The sequence below is a fragment of the Vespa velutina genome, chromosome 5 (genome assembly GCF_912470025.1).
Source record: "Vespa velutina chromosome 5, iVesVel2.1, whole genome shotgun sequence".
Lineage (NCBI taxonomy): Eukaryota > Metazoa > Arthropoda > Insecta > Hymenoptera > Vespidae > Vespa > Vespa velutina.
This window is the reverse complement of record NC_062192.1, coordinates 5,988,067-6,011,146: the sequence shown is the minus strand read 5'-3', so window position 1 is coordinate 6,011,146 and position 23,080 is coordinate 5,988,067. Positions and strand designations below refer to the sequence as shown.

Sequence of the window (23,080 nt, the reverse complement as noted above, 5' to 3'; positions counted from 1 at the left end):
ACTGCCCTGAGGGTAGAAATGAACGAAGACTGGAAAAGACGAATATTGGGCTGTCGACGTTGCTGCTACTAGTCAGAGGAATTGGGAAGGGATGGACAAGGAGGAATAGGGATGAAGGAAGGGAGAGAGGGATAAAAGGAAGAAGGTATGGAGGAAATAAATTCAAGTTGCTTGTTTCTCCGCGGCAAACAAAGCGTACCTAGTTTCCCATCTCTTGGATTGTCGCGAAAGGACAAAATGCAATTTAAATGTTCTTCCAATGTCTTTTTACTCGATCGAAGTTAAATAATAACCTGTCATTGTACTTCTTGTAATTTCGTTCATTACGTATTCTCTCTCTCTCTCTCTCTCTCTCTCTCTGTCATCTTTTCTCTCTTTTTCTATGTAATTGTCTCTTCGTTTTTTCTGAGCGTTAATATTTTTCTTTTTTTATTTTTGTTTTTTTCTCCTTTTTTTTTTTTTTTTTTTTTTTTTTTTTCTCAGGATTTTTTTTCTGCCGTCAGTAATAGAACTAAACTGGCGTTACTCGTAACAATGTTGTTAAAGTGGATTTTCGAGTTTTCATCGTTCTCTCTCTATCTCTCTCACTCTCTCTCGCGCTATACAGACAACCCCTCTGTTACCTCAGCTCATGAAGAGCTTGACAGAAGTCCTTGAACATGTTGACAAAAGTGACAGAGAATTTAACTCGCTTATATTCCAAGATTACATAACCCGTAATCGAGTATACGTGTTATGCATTAATTTTTGCTTAAGGGCATGAAATCATGAGATAGAGAGAGAAAGATATATGTATATATATATATATATATCTTTCTGTAGAGAAAGAGAGAGATAGAGAGAGAGAGTTTACATCCCCAGGGAAGAAAGACGGACTTGTCATTGGTGTTGGTTATCTACCTATCAGGAAAGCTTTGTTCCCTTGCTTCTCTCTAGTGGGGTTACGCATAGTGCCAATTCCATGTTCACATACACGGAGAGAGAAAGAGAGAGAGAGAGAAGGCGGAAGGGAGGAGGGTGAAGTGGAGGAGAGAGAGAGAGAGAGAGAACGCTAGCGGCGTTACCTCACGCAGGAATACCTTTGTCGTTAATTAGGGACTCTGGTCAACGATGTCATTCTGCGGTTGAATAGGTCGTCATCGTCGAAGAGGGTGGTAGGGAGAGGGAACACAGGGGTCACTGGTTTACCTAGAACGTCACCGCGTATGCGGCTTACCTGTGTCTACATAGAGGAATATATGCAGCAAATCCGTACCCCGTTTTGTCGCTTATGCTGAACGTTCCTATCATGTACGTACTATTCACGACCTGCTCATGAAATATTTTCAATCAAATCAGAGAACGCATCAATTATAAATAAGATTATTCTTCGTAGTTCTTTATATAAGATTACCAATTCGAATTAGGTTACGATCGATTCTATCTTTATATATATATATATATATATATATATATATATATATATATATACATATACATACATACATATAAATATATCTTTCTTCGTTTCTTATGTTATTTTTAAAGGCGTGTGATTTTTTATTACCTTTGTCAAATGAAATCCTCAAATCGTATTTTATTATCTCCATTAGGTCGAGAAATTCGACAGATATTAACTTAGATCTTTGTTGAATCGTTTGAACGATCAACAACGAATTTTCCTCATAGAATATAAAATTTGTTTACCGTTAGATATATTATTTCCACGAATTATTCTATATCAATTAAATTAATCGAAATTTATAATTTTCTTTTAAACAGAATGTAATAGAGCACGGCGATTATTAAAGTGCTATATAAAATTATTCACGCGAATAACGTCGTTCATGTTACGATCATCATCGATCGAATCGAAACGGCAAATAAAGATGTCATAATGGCTATCATCATATCGGCTAATATGTCCGACACATTGCATTCGATAATTCGATTAACTAACTCGTCGAAAATTCCTCTCATCAAAACTAATTTCTCTATCCACCCTCATCAATCTATTTATTATTGAAACAATTTTCTTTTATTAATTTTTTTTCATTGTCAATTTTCCATTTGCATTTTTCTTTTCTAAATTCTCAATCGCCCATTCTTTTCTAATCCTTTCTGACTTTTTCCCGTATTATTATATAAACATTAAAATATTGTATTTTAATTTTAATTGTGAAGGATATTAACATTAAAATGAAACGTCGTTCGAACAATAAAAATTCCTTTTGCCTGTACCATGTCGGCTACAAAACGAATAAAAATCAAAGAATTCAAAGAAAAGTAAGGAAATATCTCGCTTCGAATACTTCTTAACTATTGGGCCGTAAGTAAACGTAATATTATTATTTCCGAGCGTATCTCAAAGGAGATTTAAAATTGAATAGCAGTACGTCTATCTCGAAAGTTTCAAAGAAGTATTTTAGGAATACAAACAAAATAGAATTTCAACGTTAAAGTTATATATATATATATATATATATATATATATATATATTTATATATATAAATATATACACGCGTACTACAAGAAATATATTTGATTACTTGTATAAAATTATAAAGTATCATTTAACATAACTTTTATCTAATTTCTCGTTCTCACTTCCATAACAGATAATCCAGCTAAAAGCTTCGAGAAATCTTTACGATCTTGTCATATTTTCCTAAGTAATTAGATCCTCGATCAAACCTTTCGAAACAATCTCTGGAGTTTCCGTTTTCGTTCGTAAGTGGTGAAATACAGTTTCCATCGGCAATGTTTAAGTTCACGGAAATGTTTTAACTTTATACTTCTAGGCCAATTTGTTAAAAGGATAATAGATCAATGCCAATCAAGTTGACATTGAAGTAACTTGAAGAATCATAAATGATTAAATCATTATAATAGATTTAAAAAATCGGAGAAATAATATTTATCTTGACTGTTCGGCTGTTAAAGCATACAATCAATGATTTCAATGACATCGCAAAAGTTTTGCGGATTGTACTTTGCCTTTCAAATCACATCGAAAAACCAAACGAAGTTGCTACTTCATATTGGATTCCAAGTGTTCGAACGTACTTTGAAAGTAATGCGCGTGGATTCGGTTAAAGCCGAGTTTTGGCTTTGAGAAACGTGAGGGGATAAGGATCTCGAAGTATAAATCTGATGAAAATCCAATCCGATCGGGATCATTGGTATAGGATTTTGAACTTCAGGGACATTTCGAAACTTTGATCAGATATATACCAAGGTGATCCCGTATAAAGCGTTAAATGATGCTGTTAACAAAGTTGTTACACACAGTCATTTGGATTAGATTTTTACTTTTTTTCTTTTTCGGCGTTTTTTTTTTTCTTTTTCTATTTCTACTTTTCTTTTTTAAATTTTAAATTTCGAATCGAACGAAAAAGAAAAAAGATAATTATTTCTTCTTTTGCGTTGTCCGACTTTTACATTTATCCTTGCTCTACTTACACGCTTTTATATGCCGTACTATGTTGATTCTATGTACACACACACACACACACACACACACACATACACATATATATTATATATAAGATAGAAGAAAATTAAAGGAAGCGTACAGAGATAAATAGAAAAGAAAGTAATCGAGTGTGAAAAAACGAGAAAAAAAGTTAAAGAGAAAAGTATTTCATTTAAACGAAACTATGACAATGAATTTCTCAAAGTATTTAGAAACAAAGAAAGGTAAAGTATAATTCGTAAATTTGAATCAGTTGTATATTCTTTTACGACTACTAAAAGATCTTTCCCTTGTACATAATATCTTGGAAATTGTTCTATCGTTATAGTTACGTCGAGTTCGAAAAAATCCTTTGACATTGAATCACTCAATGGTTGAAATCGCCAAGAGGTTGAAATAATTAAAGTATAGTTTAATCCCTTAGACAGTAAGCAAAAGCTTAACATAGATCTCTGGTTAAGTCGTAAGAGCCATGAGGAAAGCTTTCGACCTTTAAACTTTGTTCCAGTCTCGAGGATAATCCTTCTCGTGAATATATATATTCGATCTCTGGACTGTGTCCTCGAATAATGGCCAAGGAGAAAGATAGACACACAGAGAGAAAGAAAATGAGAGAGAGAGAGAGAGAGAGAGAGAGAAGGACAGAGAGAGTGAGAGAGAGAAAAGACAGGCGTATTCTCTCTCTCTCTCTCTCTCTCTCTCTCTCTCTCTCTCTCTCTCGCATCGTTTTGATCTTACACGATACGTAATTTCTATCCAGATAAGAAAATATTTTTCTTTTAATTGATGCAATAAATAAACTTTTATTTCTTTTCTTTTTTTGCTTTGTTTCTTCTTTTCCTTTTTATTTTTATCACATATTATACGATATTACTCGATAATCATTGGACGTACTACAAAACTGGATATATTTTTATTTTCCCTTAGGACTTTTGTATATATATATGTCGCGAAGTATTTTTTTTTTTGTTCTTCTTTATTATTTCCCATTCGTGTGTATGTCGTTTTCTTTCTTTCTTCTTTTCCTTTCTTCTTATTACTTTCACTCCCATTTTCTCGTGTTCTGTTTTAACTTTTTGTTAAAACTCAACATTGTAACATTGGTAAGCACTTAAAGAGTCTCGTAATCTCTTTTCCCATTGTTCCCTCACTTATTCCCTCGTGAACCAAACCACTCTTTCCATTTATTTTGCATCGATTTCCTTATTGCAGCTCAATCTGCATTTTTAACTTGGGATAATCTTTTGATAATTAAAAGATTTACTCATCATCATTATTATTATAATTATTATTATTATTATTACTATAATCATTATTATTATTATTATTATTATTATTATTATTATTATTATTATTATTATTTTACTTATTATTTTTTTTTTTTTTTTTTAATTAGATATGTGCAAAATATTTCGTAAAAACAGATAAATCTGTACGATCAATGAATGATCCTTCATCGATGACAATAACGATCGTAACTTATTATTATCTTGACAAATTATTTACCAAATGATTAGAATTATTTTTGAATATTTTTCATCGATTTCTTTTAATGAGTATGTCTATACAATTTTTGTCCTCATTATCTTAAATAATTAGCTCGTCGGAGTTACGAAATAAATTGTAAAAATTGAAAAAGTAAAAGAAAAAAAGAAAAAGGAACAATCAATTACATACCTCGTAAAATTCTATGCTTACAGTACATAATCAGTAATTAAGTTTTATGAAAAGAAACGTGCAAAGATAATTTTTTTTTTGTTTTTTTTTTTTTTTTAATAGTAAAAAACGTTGTACACGAAGTAACTAAATTAGTGATCCAGATCGCCCGACTAAACTTCTTCGTAAGTTATACTTACTATCTGAAGAAAAAACAAAGAAAAAAAATTACAACAGAGAAGAAGAGAGAAAGAGAGAGAGAGAGAGAGAGAGAGAGAGAGAGAGAGAGAGAGAGGATAAAAATAAGGGGTTAGTGAAGGGAGAGGAAGGAGGTAAAAAATAGAAAGTTAAAGTAGTAAGAATCTTCCTTTCTCGAGGAGTTTAATTCTTGGACTTATCGATGCTCGTAATACTACCAGAAGAAAAGAGGAAAGATGGACTTGTACCGGCAAACAAGGTTTTCATTATCACTGCACCCAGACGGAAATATTCCAATTAATTTTCATTTCTATCTAACGGGATTCCGCAAACCAACGTTGGCCCCAACGTCGGTGGTAGCTTCGTTAATTAAATATGAGAACGAAATTTTATGCTCTTAATTAAGTCGACTTTCTCTTTTATCCCATCTACCTATCTCTCTCTCTCTCTCTCTCTCTCTCTCTCTCTCTCTCTCTCTCTCTCTCTCTCTCTCTCTATCTATTTCTATATTACGTAACGAGATAATTCGTTATAACAATCATAATAATAACAATATTTATTACAATCTATAAACTCGTAAAAAGCATTACACTGTAATGCGCGCATTAAATGAAGGGTGAAAGAAAGTATTATATTAATAATAAAAAAAAAAAAAAAGAAATGAAACAAAAAAAAGAAAAAAGAGAAAAATGAAAAATGAAAAAAATTTTTCCAAATTGATTAAAGAGAAAAATTGGCACCATTAAAAACTTAGAGCTGAAATCGCCAAGATCGTGGAAACGAACGTTATTATAATATCGGTGATCATTCATTATAACACCGACTGGTTAGGGTGCAATTATGTTAAGCGATCTTCTAATGCGTATTCATTTCGCGAAGTACGGTAATAATATTGATTCAAATGTACACGTGAAGAGACCTATATACATACGAATCTTCAGTAATCTATGTAGATATAATTACATACATGTGTTCACGTTTCTATATTTCTGTATTTATATATATATATATATATATATATATATATATAATAGCTGTAGATGAACGGAGAGGTATACCACGTGCATTGACTGTACAAATACCAATTGGGAAACGTTAACGCATCGATGATAATCTAGAATTGTATAAAACCAACAGAGAATCTGGTACCTTTCCGCATGGCTTACGTATGTACATATGTATGTGTATGTGTGCGCGCATATGTATGTGTACATATATATATATATATATATATATAAATACATAGATACGTCCTCTCTCACAAATTGAACAGAATAAATACGAAGAACCGAATTATAGATCCATCTGAAGATTCTTAATAAAAACTCGTTTCTCATTGGTCCATCAAAATTTACTATATTCCTTATCGAATGAATCGATAATGGAATGACGACGTCATCTTCGGAGTCAATCGTTTATATTCCTATGAATTTTACTCGTCTTGTACCTTCAAACTTTTATTCACTTTCAGAGTATACTTCTTCACGTTTATTATTTCGTATTTCTTTGAAAATGGTTATTGTTTTTTTCTCTTTTTCTTTTTTTTTTTTCTTTTTTTTTTTATACATAAATAATAATTAGAGATATTATATTTAATAAAATATTATATATATGATAATATGTATAATATAATTTTATTTGTAATTAAATGGGGATATCGAAAATAATTAGGTTAATGTCATTTAATTTTTTTGTTCTCTCTCACTTTTTTTCTTCTTTCGTTTTCTTTTTTTTTCTTTTTTTTTTTTTTTTTTTTTTTTTTTTTTAAGAAAATATGGTAACCAAATTAATAATGATATTTATTATTTAATTTATACACAATAACGAAATATATATATATACATATATATGTACATATTTATGCAACTTATTAATTAACATTAAAAACATAAAACTAATTAAATTGAATTTTTTCTAGAATATAATAGATCGACGTTACGAAATTATAAATTTGTTTTCTTTGTTAAAATTTCTCGCATATATAGAAATCGTTGAAAAGTTAGCGAAAAATAACTAAATGATTTGACGTTTGTTATTTTATTCACGATACAGTCAGATATTTTTAAATTTATATTAACGTCAAGTTGTTAGTAATTTATCTCTATTAGATAAGATATAAAATAGAAAAAAAAAAAAATATATATATATATATATATATGTCTGTATATGTACGTACATATACAGACTCGTCACATTAACATAAGAATCTACAGTTTTAAAAGATACTAAAAGAAAGAAAGAATGCGAAAAAGAGAGAGAAAGAGAGAGAGAGAGAGAGAGAGAAAGAAATGAAAAACAATGTTTAACCGCCAAGGTTAAGATGTCGTTAGCGATATGTATTTCTTTCATAAAAATAAAATGGCACGGAATTAACTGTGCACGACAGAATCTACACGATGAACAATAAACCTTACGAGCGGTAATCACGCTTCTCGGCTAACTTTACAATGCTCGAGGTCAAATCGACGACGCGACCTCGCGTTTCATTTCCTATTTCTTTCGCTTTGTCATACCTCCGTTTCTTTGGTCTCTTTCCTTTCTAGTTTCTTTTTTATTTTTCTTTTTTTCATTTCTTCTTCTTTTTATTTCTTTTTTTTTTTTTCTTTTTTCTTGATTTCGATCGAAGAAAAAGATTACAACGTTTCACGTATGAATAAACAATAAATGCATTTCTAACCGTCCATATTTTCTTCTCTTTTCAGTGCAACGCTGCCGTGGGTGTCAAAGCTTTTTTCGACATGATGCATAGCGGGCCACATAAGGTTATGCTTTTCGGTGCAGCTTGCACTCAAGTTACGGATCCGATAGCGAAAGCCTCCAAACATTGGCGTCTCACGCAGGTAATACGATTTCAATGTCCATTCTTTTTTTTTTTTTTTAAACACCATCGACGAAATAAAATTCGAATTTCACATTAAGATAATATCTATGTAAATATGTAGATAAATACATACATACATACATACATACATACATATATTTATATGTATATATTATATTTTTTTTGAAATTAGATTTACAAATTTATCAATTTCTTCTATTTCTATTTACACTTCAAAATTAATCTTTACGAATAAACACACCCTATTTATCTTTATTTTCATTAAAAATAATTATTAAAGATATCCATGGAAGAAAAATCTATTCCATTGGATTAGAATATATTAAATAATAATAATAATAATAATAAAAAAAAAAAAAGAAGAAAAAAATAGAAATAATACAAAAATTTACATTGTCATCATTAAATCAAATTAAATCGAATTATTCTATTAAATCAAATTAAACAGATTGATATATTGTAATTCATCGATTATTATGCATTTAAAGAAGAAATCAAAAAAAGAAAAAGAAAAGAAAAAAGAAGAAAATATAGAGACGTATACACGTACGTGCGCGCGCGCGCGCGCGTACACACACACACACACATACACATTATTTTTTTATTATTACTGTATTAAAATTAAAAATTACTCACGTTCTATTACTTTAATGGAATCATTAACTTGTATCGTAACTCATATCGTAATTCTTTCCACGTATAATAATAAAGATACATAGACATATCGCATACATAACTACATATGTACATCTATCCACGTCGTCGGTTTTCTGGAGTCTCATTAATCTTCAACGAGCGGTCTTAATCCCGCTCATTCGTCCTTTCGCGCGTTAGATCAACAGAAGGGCTCGACGTTAGTGACATTAGGTGGTACTCTCACGTGGACGCGTCAATGGGCATAGCAGGATGATGAGAATGAGAGGGGTGATTGGGGGGGGGAGGAGAGGGTAAGGACGAACCGCGAGGGAAACCGTCGACGTGCTTTGTGTACATCTCTCTCTCTCTCTCTCTCTCACTCTCTCTCTCTCTCTCTCTCGCTCTCTCTCTCTCTCTCTTGCTCTACGCTTTGCTGGTAAAGCAAGAGGAAGCTTTCCTGCTGGAGGCAATGATAATGTCAAGAGGGTGCAATGTCCGAGGCCTAATCAACAGATAGCACGTATGCAAATTTATCGTCACGGTCTCCCCTAACTCTGAAATAACTCGTCACACATCATTTTAAGTTGACATTCGTTTACTACACGTACATTCGTTAACACATTATATGCAAATGACACGTAATATTATCCGTATTTTTCTTTTCTTTTCTTTTCTTTTCTTTTTTTTTTCTTTTTTATCTTTTCTTTTTTCTGTTTTTCTTCTTCTTTTCATTCTTTTTTTTTTTTTTTTCCTAACAATAATCATCGACGCCGAACAACGAAATATTTCTTTTCTTCTACTTTTCTAAACTCAATACTTATAAAAATTCGTGGCAATTACGAACGCGTTAAATTTGTTTACTTAATTTAGTATTTTAATTTACTAACGCATGCCATGCGTTATAATTATGTAACATCATATTAAATTTGTTTACTGAAGTTGTTTATATATATATATATATATTTTTTTAATTAAAATTTCTACGTAATAGTATTCTGCGTTTCGTAAAAATGAATACGTCTACATACGTTTATACATTTTGCCATTTACAGTTACAGGAAAGGAATCTGTTTTGAATCTATTTGAAATCTATCATCACTCGCTATCGCATTATTTTAATTAAAAGAAAAATGTTTATATAAAAAATTTCGTCCTACGTATTACCACCAGTATATATATATATATATATATATATATATATATATATATATATATATATATGTATAATGAATTTGTGCATAATTTGAAATAATTAAAAAAAAAAAAAATTATACAAAATTATATCGTTAAATTTTAATGTTATATTGAAATTATATTCAATTCGATCAACAATTTCGAACTATTAATAACGGGAAGGTCAAATAAAAAAGTTTTCATTAAATTTCGAGAAAATTTTCAAACGTTATACGAATTTCAACGGTGTAAAGTCTGCTTCGTAAAAAATCGTACGAAACAGCCCGGCGGCGAGAAGCAAATAAAATGCAATACAGCCTCGAATATAATACGTTGACCTTTTGTAAAAGTGAAACATAGCCAGTGCAAAAAAAAGACAAAGCAAATAAGTTGATTGAATGATTCGTTATATGGGTTTAATATTCGTGGCTACAGTCGTATTAACTTCGATATTATTCCAAAAAATTTTACTTAGCGCGTGTAAATCATAACTGAAGGAAAAAAAAAAGAAAAAAAAAAGAAAGAAAAAGAAAAAGAAAAGGGAACATCAAAACAGATTGCGCGAACAAGTAATTGCATTCTTTTTTCCTTTTATTATTGTTTTTTCTCTCATTTTTCCTTTTCTAAACATAAAAATCGTATATGAAATCGAATTAATCGAACAAAACTTTCTTCTCCGATATCGTTTGACTTTACATATAATGTATTTACGTTTTGTTTCTCGTTATCGTTATCTTTTTTTTTTTTCCTTTTTCTCGAGATAATGGTTCGAATCAAATCTTACTTAAACGATAAAAGACAATTCATGTAACTAAATATATTCATTAAATTGAAACAAACAAGATAAAATTGGTATGATACACTCGATTGGCGATATTCGAGGAGAAAAATGGTTACAAACGAAATACCGAGTATCAACGATACAGGTAATAAGTATCGTTTTCCCGAGATGAAATCTCTCTCTCTCTCTCTCTCTCTCTCTCTCTCTCTCTTTCTCTATTTCTCTCTCTCTCTCTCTACCTCAAGAATGAAACAGTAAAGGGGAAAGAAATACGTGACGGTGAGGAATTTAAGGATATACATAAACGGAATACCGAATCGACCGGGTGGGCGTGAAAAATCGTATTATATCCATCCGTAAGCAACAAATTTCCTCCTTCTTCCTGAGAAAAATGTTTAACTCTCGACATTCGCAATTTACATGCGAATAAGGAAAAACGTCCAACGAGAAATGTGTTGTACGACGACGACGACTACGACGACGACGACTACGACGACGACGTAGAAACATGGACGACGGTGCAATATTCTTCCAGTTGTTAGCTGCAGGCGATAAGACTTCCCGAAATGTGTCAGACCGAAAAGGGGAATCGTTCAGTCGAGAAGGAAGAGGGAAGGAAAGAGGAAAGAACGAGGAAAGAGGTATTATTTCGAAACTTTGCCGAAGTGCTGTACGCCCGTCATTTCTCTCGCGGCCTCTTAACTCTCCTCTCCTCCCTTCGCCTCTCCTCTCCTCTCCTATCCTATCCTTTACTCACCCCTCCTTACTCCACAGTTTTCCATCGACGCGTTTCTCACGGATCGTGCACACCGATATGCACAGGGTGCATACAGTTTTAACGCAACTCGAGATCTTTTCTCTCTGTCGTTTTTTCTTTCTTCTTTTCTTTTTTTTTTTTGTCCTCTTTCTCTTCCTCATCCCTTTTTTTTTCTCTTTTTTTTCACCTTTCGAAAACGTACGAGAGAGAGAGAGAGAGAGAAAGAGAGAGAAAATTTCTCGTAACGTTTACGAAATCACGTATGTTATCCATAAATTTATTGTTCGTCGAAGATCTTTCGTAAATTGGATTTGCGATGATAAACGACGAAATTTGGAGATTTTAGTTTGATAAGACATTCTGGAAATCGATCCTACAACAAAGAAAATATATTTATCCAAGAGAAATTTTCTAATAACTTTTTATATCGTAAACATGTGTACACTTTTTATCGTATCGTTTATACTGTCAATTATTTTTATCAATTTATATTTTTTTTTTTTTTTTTACGTTCACGTAAACTCCAACCGAACTGTCAGTCCTATTGATTTTGTGATCTTTTGAACTTTCTTCTTATTTTTTTTATTACTTTTTTTTTTCTTTTTCTTTTTCTTTTTCTTTCTTTTTTTTTTTAATAATAAATATCATCCTCATTTGATCATTATTAATTCGTTCTTTATATATTTTTAATAATAAATAATATCCTCATTTGAGCATTATTAATTCGTTCTTTATATACAAATATATTTACATAGATACAAATATATATATATTATAAATTTCATCAAAGCATCGTTACATTCTAAAAGCGATTGAATATAAGTGAATCGTCGTGTTTACAAGAAAAAGAAACAACGTAGAGATCTGGAATAGTAATTTTATTTTTCTTGAAATTCGTTTATCATAATAAAATCCTAAATGCGCAATATAGAAAATTACGAGGAAATAGATGGCAGTAATAATAAACAAATAAACCAACGATTCCGAATCCTCAATAGTAATTCGATGATCACATGGAGACATGAATCGTGATCCAGATGGTGAATAATGGATCTAACAAGAATGACTACGAGTTCCTCCTATTCTCTCTTTTTCTCTTTTTCTATCGTCGGGCCATCGGGAAAACGGTGTTTCATTCGTTTTTCTTTTTCAGACTTATCATCCTCGATAAAAGCCTCGTAAAGTCACAAAATACCCTAGGGAATGTTATTTCAACTTACGACCGTTTTTCAGATACTTTCTTTTTCTATTTCTTTGTGTGTTTTTTTTTTTTTTTTAACCAAAAAGATAAATCAAGAGAGAATGAGAGAATGAAAGAGAGAGAGAGAGAGGGAGAGAGAGAGAGAAGCATAAAATAAAAATAGAACATGAGATTCTTCGAATCATTCTCAAGATTTAATCTTTTTCTTCGGACAGCGTGGCGTATTCCCTGTCTGTCTGACCACACAACGATGTTGTACCACTTACTACTCAAACGTAAATACATGTATCTCCAACACATATGTATATAAAAATACAAGCAATGAAGCATTGAGAATGATGGCCGACAATTTTCCAATTTAACGATGGATCGCGAAAGAGTAAGAGAGAGAAAGAGAGAGGGAGAGAGAGAGAGAGAGAGAGAGAATAACCCTCTGTATTCGATACTCGTCGAAATTCACTAAATTGGCTTTTAGAGATAAACTTCAATTTACTTTTGTACAGTTTAACGAAGCTCGAAAACGAGCCATTCCTCTCTCTCTTTCTCTCTTTCTCTCACTCTCTCTCTTTCTCGCTCTTTCTCTCTTTCATTTCGGTTCATCTCTGGATAAATCGTCCCTGTGCTAACGAATTACTATGTAGTCTTTTTTTTTTTTTTTACAAACATTCATCGACCGTTCCTCTATCTCCCTTTCTCTCTCTCTCTTTCTCTCTCTCTCTCTCTCTCTCTCACTCTCTCTCTCTTTCACTTTCTTCTCCCTCTCTCTCCTCGGACATATTTCTTTTTTCATTCATACGCGCAAAAATGTAACGAAATTAATTTCTTCTTCACTATATTAATTATTATCATTATTATCGATCCAGCGTGTAAACTAATGCAAAAAGAGAAAGAGAGAGAGAGAGAGAGAGAGAGAGAGAGTGTGTGTAAAAAAAAGAAATATAAATGTTTCCACTAAAAATCTCAGGATATAATAGCTAAGCTTGAAAACGATAATGAATACGTATTAAAATTAACGAGATATCTATCCAATAGTGCTATTTATTATTCAAATAACTTCACGTTTAACTCTTTACTTTACGAGAAAATTGGATAATAAAATTAATAACTAAAACTTATCTGAAAGAAGAAAAAAGTTTTATTAATGAAATGTAAAAACGAAGAGAGAAAGAGGAAAAGAAAGAGAAGGAGAGAAAGAGACAGAGACAGAGACAGAGACAGAGGAAAGGGGGGAGAGAGAGAAAAGAAAGAGAGGGAGAGAGAGAGACAGGAAATTATAAGTTTCGAGAAATCAATTTCCTTGAAACCTTCCGTAGTACTTAAATTGCCTTCGAGAAGAGACAGATGAACGAATGAATGTGAGAGAAAGAGACAGAGAGAACAAGAGAGAGAAAGAGAGAAAGAGAGAGAGAGAGAGAGAGAGAGAGAGAGAGAGAGAGAGAAAGCAAGACAAGATACAGAACAAGAAGAGAGAAAAATGAACGTAATAAGATATAAAGGGTCCCGATTCGAGAAACGATCTCTTATTCTTGCACAAGGCCAAAGACCTCTACAACCTATCTAGCTACCTTAATGAAAGGACCGTAATCGTCGCTCGTCGATGCTGAAACTGCTTCCAATGAGTGATTCCTGCACAGCGCACCTCCTAATTAATCCACCCTCGTTAATTATCGGGAGGGAATACCACTCAAGTTCGTCGACGCACCCCTTTATCGCTACTCATCCCCTTTTCCTTGGCGTTCACTAAAACTCTGTCTCTCTCTCTCTCTCATCCTCTTTCTCTTCCTGTCTCTCTCTCTCTCTCTCTCTCTCTCTCTTTCTCTTTCTGTCTCGAAGACATAACTTTGATCTTGGCGTATCAATCGCTAAATTTAATAATATAATATATTATAATAATGATATAATAATTTATAAAAAATTTTATATAAGAAAAGAAAAAAAATAGAAGAAGCATATTCAGAAAGAGTCCATTTAAAATATTGCATTGCTTAATTGACATTTATTATATGCATTATTTAAGACGCATTGCATGTTGAAATCTTTAAAATAATAGATAATATTAAATATACATGTGTGTGTGTGTGTGTGTGTGTATGTGGATCTTTTTTGTGCCTTTTTCATAGATTTACTTTTTATAGATCTTCTCTTTCTGTTTCAGTTTTTGTTGTTGTTATTTTTTTCTCTTTTTTTTTTTTTTTTGTTCTTTAATTAACACGTGCAGCAACGTTACGATCGTCGAAAAATTCTTTTCGAAGTTGTTCTTGATCATAACGTAGTCAAGCTAAACGAATATTCTTTTAATTGGAAGAAATCCGCTTTTGAAACACTTCAAAAATATTCCATTAAAATATATCATTCTGATATATAATATTTAACGATCCATACAATATACTAGTATCTTATTCATTGATCATTAATAAGTAAAAAGTGGCTTGGAGGGGGCCCTATGAAAAATTTTTTCTATAATCAATCATACCTTCGTTACGATAAAGTCATTTATTTCATCAAAATTTTTCATTGGGTCCATTTTCAAGACAAAATTGACAGATATGCAAAATAAAAAATAATTTCACGTTTAATAGTATAGAATAAATTATTCAACATACTCTTCTATATTTTTGTCCGGCATATACGCACACGCACAATGCAGAATCACTTGCGATGATCGAAATTTATTAAACTAAGCGATTTTACCGGTCCATCGTCGAATATCTATATAAATTTCAACATTCGATTCGTATGTCATGTTTTCTCTTTTTTCATTTATTTTTTTGATCTTCTCTCTCTCTCTCTCTCTCTCTCTCTCTCTCTCTCTCTCTCTTGATATTTTCATTTTTTTTTTATTGTTTTTCCGTACAATTTACAAATACACGTGGCTTTGATCTTCGCTCGAGGATATGACGAATATACAGGGTGTTTCATTCGTTTCATTGTTTTATTATTATGAACGAAATCATTTATAATCTATCATATAAGATCGTATCTCTCCCTCCTCTCTCTCTCTCTCTCTCTCTCTCTTTATCTTTCTCTGAGCTTTGTTATTTTTATCTTGCCACGTGGAAATTTATTCTGAATGTATATGTGTGAGTATGAATTTATGTGTGCATATATCTGGCTTTTTTCTTTCCGTCATTTTTTCTTTCTTTCCGTATGGTTTTTTTCCTTTTTAAATCTACGAGGGAATTCGAAGAATCGACCGTAGTCATTTTTGCATGCTACGATTGATTACAAAAATTGCCAGCGGGCAAAGAATAACAGTCGTTCTTCGTTGTGTTTGTCTCTTTCTTTCTCTCTCTCTTTCTCTCTCTCTCTCTCTCTCTCCCTGTTTTCTTTCGAAATCAAGTTTCCAAAGTAAACATTAACGTGCGACCAGAAACCTGTACAACAAGGTCCAATGATCTTGGACGAACAGTAAATGTCACACAAGTGCAATTCACAATACATTTCTTTGTGCCGATGCAATTGTTCGTTAGCAAATAAAATAGCCCGCGTTACCGTGCATTCTATCAGGACATTGCAGCAAGCAATTGCATAAATCGCAACGCATATTCGTCGAGCCGCGTGCATCACTTATCCATCGTTCGTCCATACCGTGCCAAAAATTGTCGAAAATTGTCGAATAATATTTTTGTCATGAAATATCTAAATAACGAAAAAGTTGTTCCATATATCCCATATTAGTGTCCTGAATGATGTTAAAAATTAAAAAGGAAAGAAAAAAAAAAAAAAAGACGATACGCACAACGAAACAAACTTATTCCTACGATACTCGTTTGCGTCAATGCAACGTGCACGCAACGACAACGTTGCGTCATCTACCGCTCGTTTGCATCCCCTTACGTTCAAGATAAAAATATCGTTTTATTGTAATTATACTTTTTATCTATAAAGGCAGTTTTTATTCATGAATCTATTTTAAAAATTGTAGATTATATAATTAAATGTAGATTGTAATAATTAATTGACACGTAAAATCTTGTACAAGTAATCGATATATCCTTTATGCATATTATATTGTATCCTTGTTTTCTTAACAAAGTGAAATCTTGGATCTTTTTTTTTTCTTTTTTTTTTCTTTTTTTTGGAAAATTCAAAAAAGAACAAGATGAACGGCTTATCCTATACTAACCGAAAATAAAATCGATCCACTCGAACGTCTCCTTTCAGAGCTTACTTGAAAGGATAAATCGATAGAAGATTAACTGATTAACCCTGTTAATTTTCCAATACATCTTCCAACTTGCCAACTTCAAGGACTAAGAAGATTCTATCGAGGCAAGATACAAACAAGGGAATTACACGAAACTTTAGCACATTCCTGTGACCCACGATTTATTACCAGATTAACAAAGGAAAATCTTCTTCCCGAGGAGATCGAGTCTTGAGATATATAAAAATAATATTATTAAAAAATAAAAAAATTATAAAATAGAAATTGTTATAAATATTGTAATTGTTAATTTTATCGCGTAAAGAAAATTAAAATCGATAGGAATTCTAGTGAACTTTTAAGTTTCTTTTTTTCTTTCTTTTTTTTATTTTTTTTTCTTTTTTTTTTTTTTTTTTTTTTTTTTTTTAACGCCGTTCGTTCACGCCGTTCATCAGGGTTACGTATGTATATTAAAATATAATTGAAAAGAATTGAAACAAATTTGTTTTGTTATAAATACAGTTCTCCTTAATTCTACGAATTTTGTATACCTATATAGCTGAGAAAAAAAAATTTCTTTACCGTACCATTAAAAAGTTTCAATATTTTAATACGTAATTTTTATCTTAAAATTCTGATCAACGTGTTAATTTTTTATTTTATTAAATTTTTAATAAACTTTGTTTACTTATAAAATTTATTTATTAATCAATATCCATTATCCATTATTTATTTATAACCTATATATTAAAAAATTATCAAATATCAAATATTACGAGAAAATTAATATCGTTTAAATTGAACATAGATAAATTTTTAAACGTCGTTATATATTTCTCACGAATCGTCCATCTTAATAATTCTGGTCTATCCTCGAAATATTCTCATTTTCATTTTGTTCTTGTTTTCCTTTTTTTTTTTCTTTTTTTTTTTAATTTTTATTTTTTTTTTTTTAACGTAACAATGTAATCAAAAGAAATGAAGAAAATGAAGATAAAGGAAAGAAAAGAAGAAAATTACTCGTGAAAATGTTCGTGGTAGCACACATACATCATACACACACAAACACACACACACACACACACACACAGAGATAGACAAAAGAGAGTTTGCGAACGAGTTCTATATATTTCTGTTGCATTGTGTTCCTCCAAAGGATGCTGTTGACTATTATTCATTTACTCATTACACAATGTGACGTTAGAAACTAGCCAAGCACCCTATGCCACTACTTCTCCATTAAACTTCACCCTCTCTTCTTATCTAATTCTCTCACTTTTTCTGGACTCTCTCTTTCTCTCTCTCTTCCTCTCTCTTCCTCTCTCTCTTTCCCTCTCTTTCTCTCTCTGTCTCGAATGGGAAACGATCAATTACAAAACGCTATATATTATCCTATTTCTCTTCTCATATAATCCTTCCGAGTTTTCTTCCTTTGACTCACGCACACTCCTCCTTTTTTCCAATCCTAAAAGCACCGTCGTAAATCATAAATGAGTTAGGAAGGGAAAGAAAAAGAAAAAGAGAGAATTCCCTTCGATCCGTCATCATTTTCTCACTCTCTTCTTCTTGATTCTCCTTCTCTCTTTTCTATGTATTCTCTCTCTCTCTCTCTCTCTCTTTCATGTTAAGCTCGAAAGCGTGGAATTAGGAACAATACAGCATCTACGATTAGAGGAAATTAGATAAGAGTACGTATATATATATTGAAGTTTCTAAAGAAATAAGTGACCTTTCTTATGAATCAATTAATATTTTTAACGGTTTTTTTATGGTAAAAGAAATAAAGGGAATTATGTCAAATGCCATGAAAAATCAACGTTTTCTTTTAACTCTCTCTCTCTCTCTCTCTCTCTCTTTCTTTCTCTCTCTTTCTATTCTTTATCTCTCTATCTTTATCTTTCCGTTTCTGTCTTTGTCTCTGTCTCTTTCACATAATTCCATTCTTTTAAAATTATCTTTAGATACTTTTTTTCTTCCTCAAATAAAAATTTCCTTTTCTTTTCCTCCCTAACTCTTTTTTCCGCCCGCCCCCTTCTTTTCTTCTATCTCTCTTTGTCTTTCCTTCCAGACGACCATTCTCTCTTTTTTTACGTTTTTATATCTCAAATACCTAAAAGAGAATAAAATTAGTAAAGATTGCAATACGATTGAAGGAAAATCAGATTAAAACGGGAGAATGTAGAAAAATCAAGCTGCAAAAGAAATTTATGATTTATCTTATGAATAAATCAATTGAGATGTTTAATAGTTTCGCGATAGAAAATATTAAAAGAAATTATATTTACAAATCGAAACGTTTCTTTCTATCTCTTTCTCTCTCTCCCTCTCTCTCTCTCTCTCTGTTTCATATTATTAATTTCATAATTGCTTTTCTTTTAAAATTGCCATCATTTTTCCTCTCTTTCTTTCTCAAATAGCATTTACTTTTCTCCTTTCCTTTATTTCTAAAAATAAAAGTCTTTTTTCTTCTTTCTCTCAATAAAAATTTTCCTTCTCTCTCTCTCTCTCTCTCTCTCTCTCTTTCTCTCTTTCTTTCTTTCTTTCTTTTCCTCTTTCTTTCTCTCTACCTATCTTTATCTTTTATTCTTCATCTTTTTATACAATTAGCGTCGACCACGCGATCACGCAGCTACTCTCTCTCTCTCTCTCTCTCTCTCTCTCTCTCTCTCTCTCTCTCTCTCTCTCTCTCTCTCTCTATCTCGAATAAACGAATAATTTCGCAGGATACATTTTCGCTGGTGCGTTAGCAGTGTAATGGCCGACCAGGAGATACACAACGAGGTACGAGGCGCGTGTTGTACTCAAAATGGGACGTTTAATCGAGAATAGCTTTACACGCTTTTCGTTCGCGCTCCCTTCCGCGAGCTCGTTTACATAGAGAGAAAAGAAAAAAAAAAAAAAAAAAAAAAAAAAAAAAAAAAAAAAAACCTGCACTGCACGCACTTGTAAACCTTTGTGATAATAATAGTTCTGAAAAAAAAAAAAAAAAAGATAATGAAAAAAAAAATCGTTCATTCGTAGTGCATCAACGCGTCAGATCAAAATTCATCGCTTTCTTTGAGTTTTCTAATGTTCGATGGAAAAGAAGAAAAAAAAAAAGGAAAAAATTAAAAAGAAAAGGAACTTCTAAATAAATATCAAAGTTTGGTTCAAGAAGCCAAAAGATTTATTAAAACATTGTTTTTTTTTTCTTTTTCTTTAATTTATTAAAAATTTCATTAAGGATTTTATTAAGAATGCATTTAATTAAATGAAAAGAAGTTTCTTTCTATCTTTCGTTCTTTTTTCTTTCTTTCAGTCTTAGAAAACACGTAAGCATAAATATCTAAAATAATTATCTGAAATAAGTATTTAAACTGATTAAATCCCTGATGAAGAAAAATTCATTCAAAAGGACATTTTCGATGCCGAAAGATCGACACTCTACGATTGCAAATTTTGATATCCACGTTTCGTTGTGAAGAAAAACAAAAAAGAAACAGGGGAAAAAAATTAATAATGAGATTTTGCGTTTATAATGTATACGTCAAATTACTTGTTTCTATTTGAAAAGAAAAAAAAAAAAAGAAAAGAAAAAAAGAAAAGAAAAAAAAGAAAAAATAAATTCTTTTCCGTTCTCGTAGACAAGACAAAATTCTGAAAGGACGAGTCAGCATACGATAGGCAGAAAATTTACTGCACATACCTAGTTTTTCTGGGATACACGTTAACATCGTTATTTCACGGTCGTACAGGTTTGCAGGCGCAATAGTAGTACATGCGCGCTTTCGCGCATAAATTAAACTTCTCGTTCGAAAAGATAAGAAAAAAATTTCTTTCTTTGTTTGTTTTATGAGACAAAATTCTGTCCGTGTCCGTTAAAATTAATGAAAAAAAAAAAAAAAAAAAAAAAAAAAAAAAAGAAAGAAAAAAAAATATATATCTGAGTGATATGAAAAAATTATTCTTCGTCGTTTATACAGGTATATATACATATACATATATCTTCGTTCATATAGTAACGTGCAAAAAATGGGAAGTATGATCTATGATCTATAAAACCAGCATCGACAAAAAACACGCACACGCACACTTCAGAATTTGTATCCGCAAAAACTTACGATAAACGGATAAACAAAAATACGAATGTATAATAACGATAAAGTTGTAATTATTTTCTACTACGATCAAACAAAAGAAAATAAACACTTTCGTTATCCGAATCATTTCAATTTTCATTTGAAATTATCCGATGGATATACTTTACGAAACTACTCGACTACATAACATTTATCCATTAAAAGAATGTGCACGTTGATATTATAATATATTCCATTCTAGTAGAGACACGTACGATGCACTTGATTCTCGTTAAAGACCGTCTATGTGTATGTTTTCTATTCTGTCTATGTATATGCATTTACGTGTATGTAAGTGAACGAGAACGTTCGTATACGTGCGCACACAATGTACGAGAGTTACCCGAGCGAAATGAAATTAAAACTTGGCGCTGGTATGGGTAATGCACACCGGTGACACGCTATCCGTAAGTTTGCTCGTTTTACGAAAATCAATAAGTACGGTAATCTACCTGTCTCGATTCTCGACGGCGCATGCGTGAAATGCGACTAATACCACTACTACTGTATTATACGACACGACGACGACGACGACGACGACTACGACTACGACTACGACTACGACTACGACTACGACGACGATGACGACGACGACGACGACGACGACAACGATGAAGACGAAGAAGACGATGAGGACAACGAATACGACGCCGACGCCGACGATCGTCGAGAAGGAGAACGACGCGTGTTTCTTTAGCGGCAACATTTCACTTGGGAATTATACGCTATCACGTGCAATACGCTCTACCGTAAAAAAAGAGACTACCTTGTAATGACGAAGATGGTGGATGATGTGAAAAGAGAGAAATAGAGGGAGAAAGAGAGAGAGAGAGAGAGAGAGAGAGAGAGAGAGAGAGAGAGAGAGAGGGAGAAGAGCCAGACAGACAGACAAATAGACAGATGGGGTGAGGTTCCACTTGACTTTCGAATAAATATGATGTCATCGAAATATAAAAGAAAAAGGATAAAAATAAAGGGCATAGAAAGAAAAAGAGAGAGAGAAAGAGAGAGGGATAGACAGACAAACAAATGGGCAGTCAGACAGAAAGAGACAAACGGATGATCAGAAAAAGAAAGAAACAAAAAAAAAAGAAGAAGGAAGACAGAACCTGTCAGACAGAAAGAGACAATTGTCTGTCTTATAAAAACGGCGAAGACAATATGAGACAGGACGGATAAACAGACGCAAACTGAATTAGACAGATAAGAAGATGGACAGACAGATTAAGAGATAGTCAGTCGAACAAAATGAGATCTATAAAGAGACGAACAAATAAATAGACAGATAGATACGGATGGATAATAGGATAGGGTGATAGAAGAAGTGTGACTGATACATAAGAAACAAAGAATAGGAGGAGTAGGGGAGAAAGGGAAAAAGAAATAGAAATGGGGAAGAGAGAAATGGGGGGATAACGGAAAAAAAAAGAAAAGAAAAGGAAAGGGGGGAAAAAAAATAAAGGAAAATGAAGATCGTGCAAAACGAGATGCTTCTTCGAGAATTGATCCACCAGAAACTGTTGAATTCTTGACATAAACTTTACTACTTGTTATCGTCTAGCTTAATTATCTCTACACCATTCTTCCCTCTCTACTCTTATATCTCTTTATTATTCTCTCTCTCTCTCTCTCTCTTTCTCTCTCTTTCTTCCTCTGTCACTCTTTTGAAACGATTAAGAAAGTATAACGCTAACGTTCATTTTACTCGTCGGCTTCATTCGTTCATTGTGAAATAATTTATTTTCAATTTATTACTACTTATTAAGCGAAAAAGAAAAGAAAAAATATCGTATGGAAAAAGAATCGATCGTAAAAAAAAAAAAAAAAAAAAAGAAAAAAAAATGCTTCTTAAAAAATTTTCTCAGATGCATACTTACGTACGTATATTCATGTAAATACTACTCTTACATATGCTCGTCAAAATCGTATTTTCTCTTTCCCTCCCCCCCCCCGTCTCTCTCTCTCTCTCTCTCTCCATCTAATCTTCCTCACTTTTCTCTTTAGCATAACAAAACTAAAAGACAATGCCACAAGAAAGTCAAAAGAATTTATCGTTCTTGAAATACTCTTTCTCTCTCTCTCTCTCTCTCTCTCTCTCTCCCTATCTCCTTTTATA

General features: G+C 32.0%; 1 protein-coding gene across 8 annotated transcripts in view; it reads left to right on the top strand.

Annotated features, from left to right (window-relative positions):
- LOC124949367 (gamma-aminobutyric acid type B receptor subunit 2) overlaps nt 1–23,080 on the top strand; it is a 264,828-nt gene that overhangs the window by 196,889 nt on the left and 44,859 nt on the right. For 7 of the 8 annotated variants that reach the window (XM_047494343.1, XM_047494337.1, XM_047494339.1 and 4 more), the window contains one exon: nt 8,012–8,149. The exons of the other annotated variant lie outside the window; for it this stretch is intronic. In XM_047494343.1, the coding sequence (XP_047350299.1) occupies nt 8,012–8,149 (138 nt within the window). The remainder of the gene's footprint in view (nt 1–8,011; nt 8,150–23,080) is intronic. 8 annotated transcript variants of the gene reach the window in all.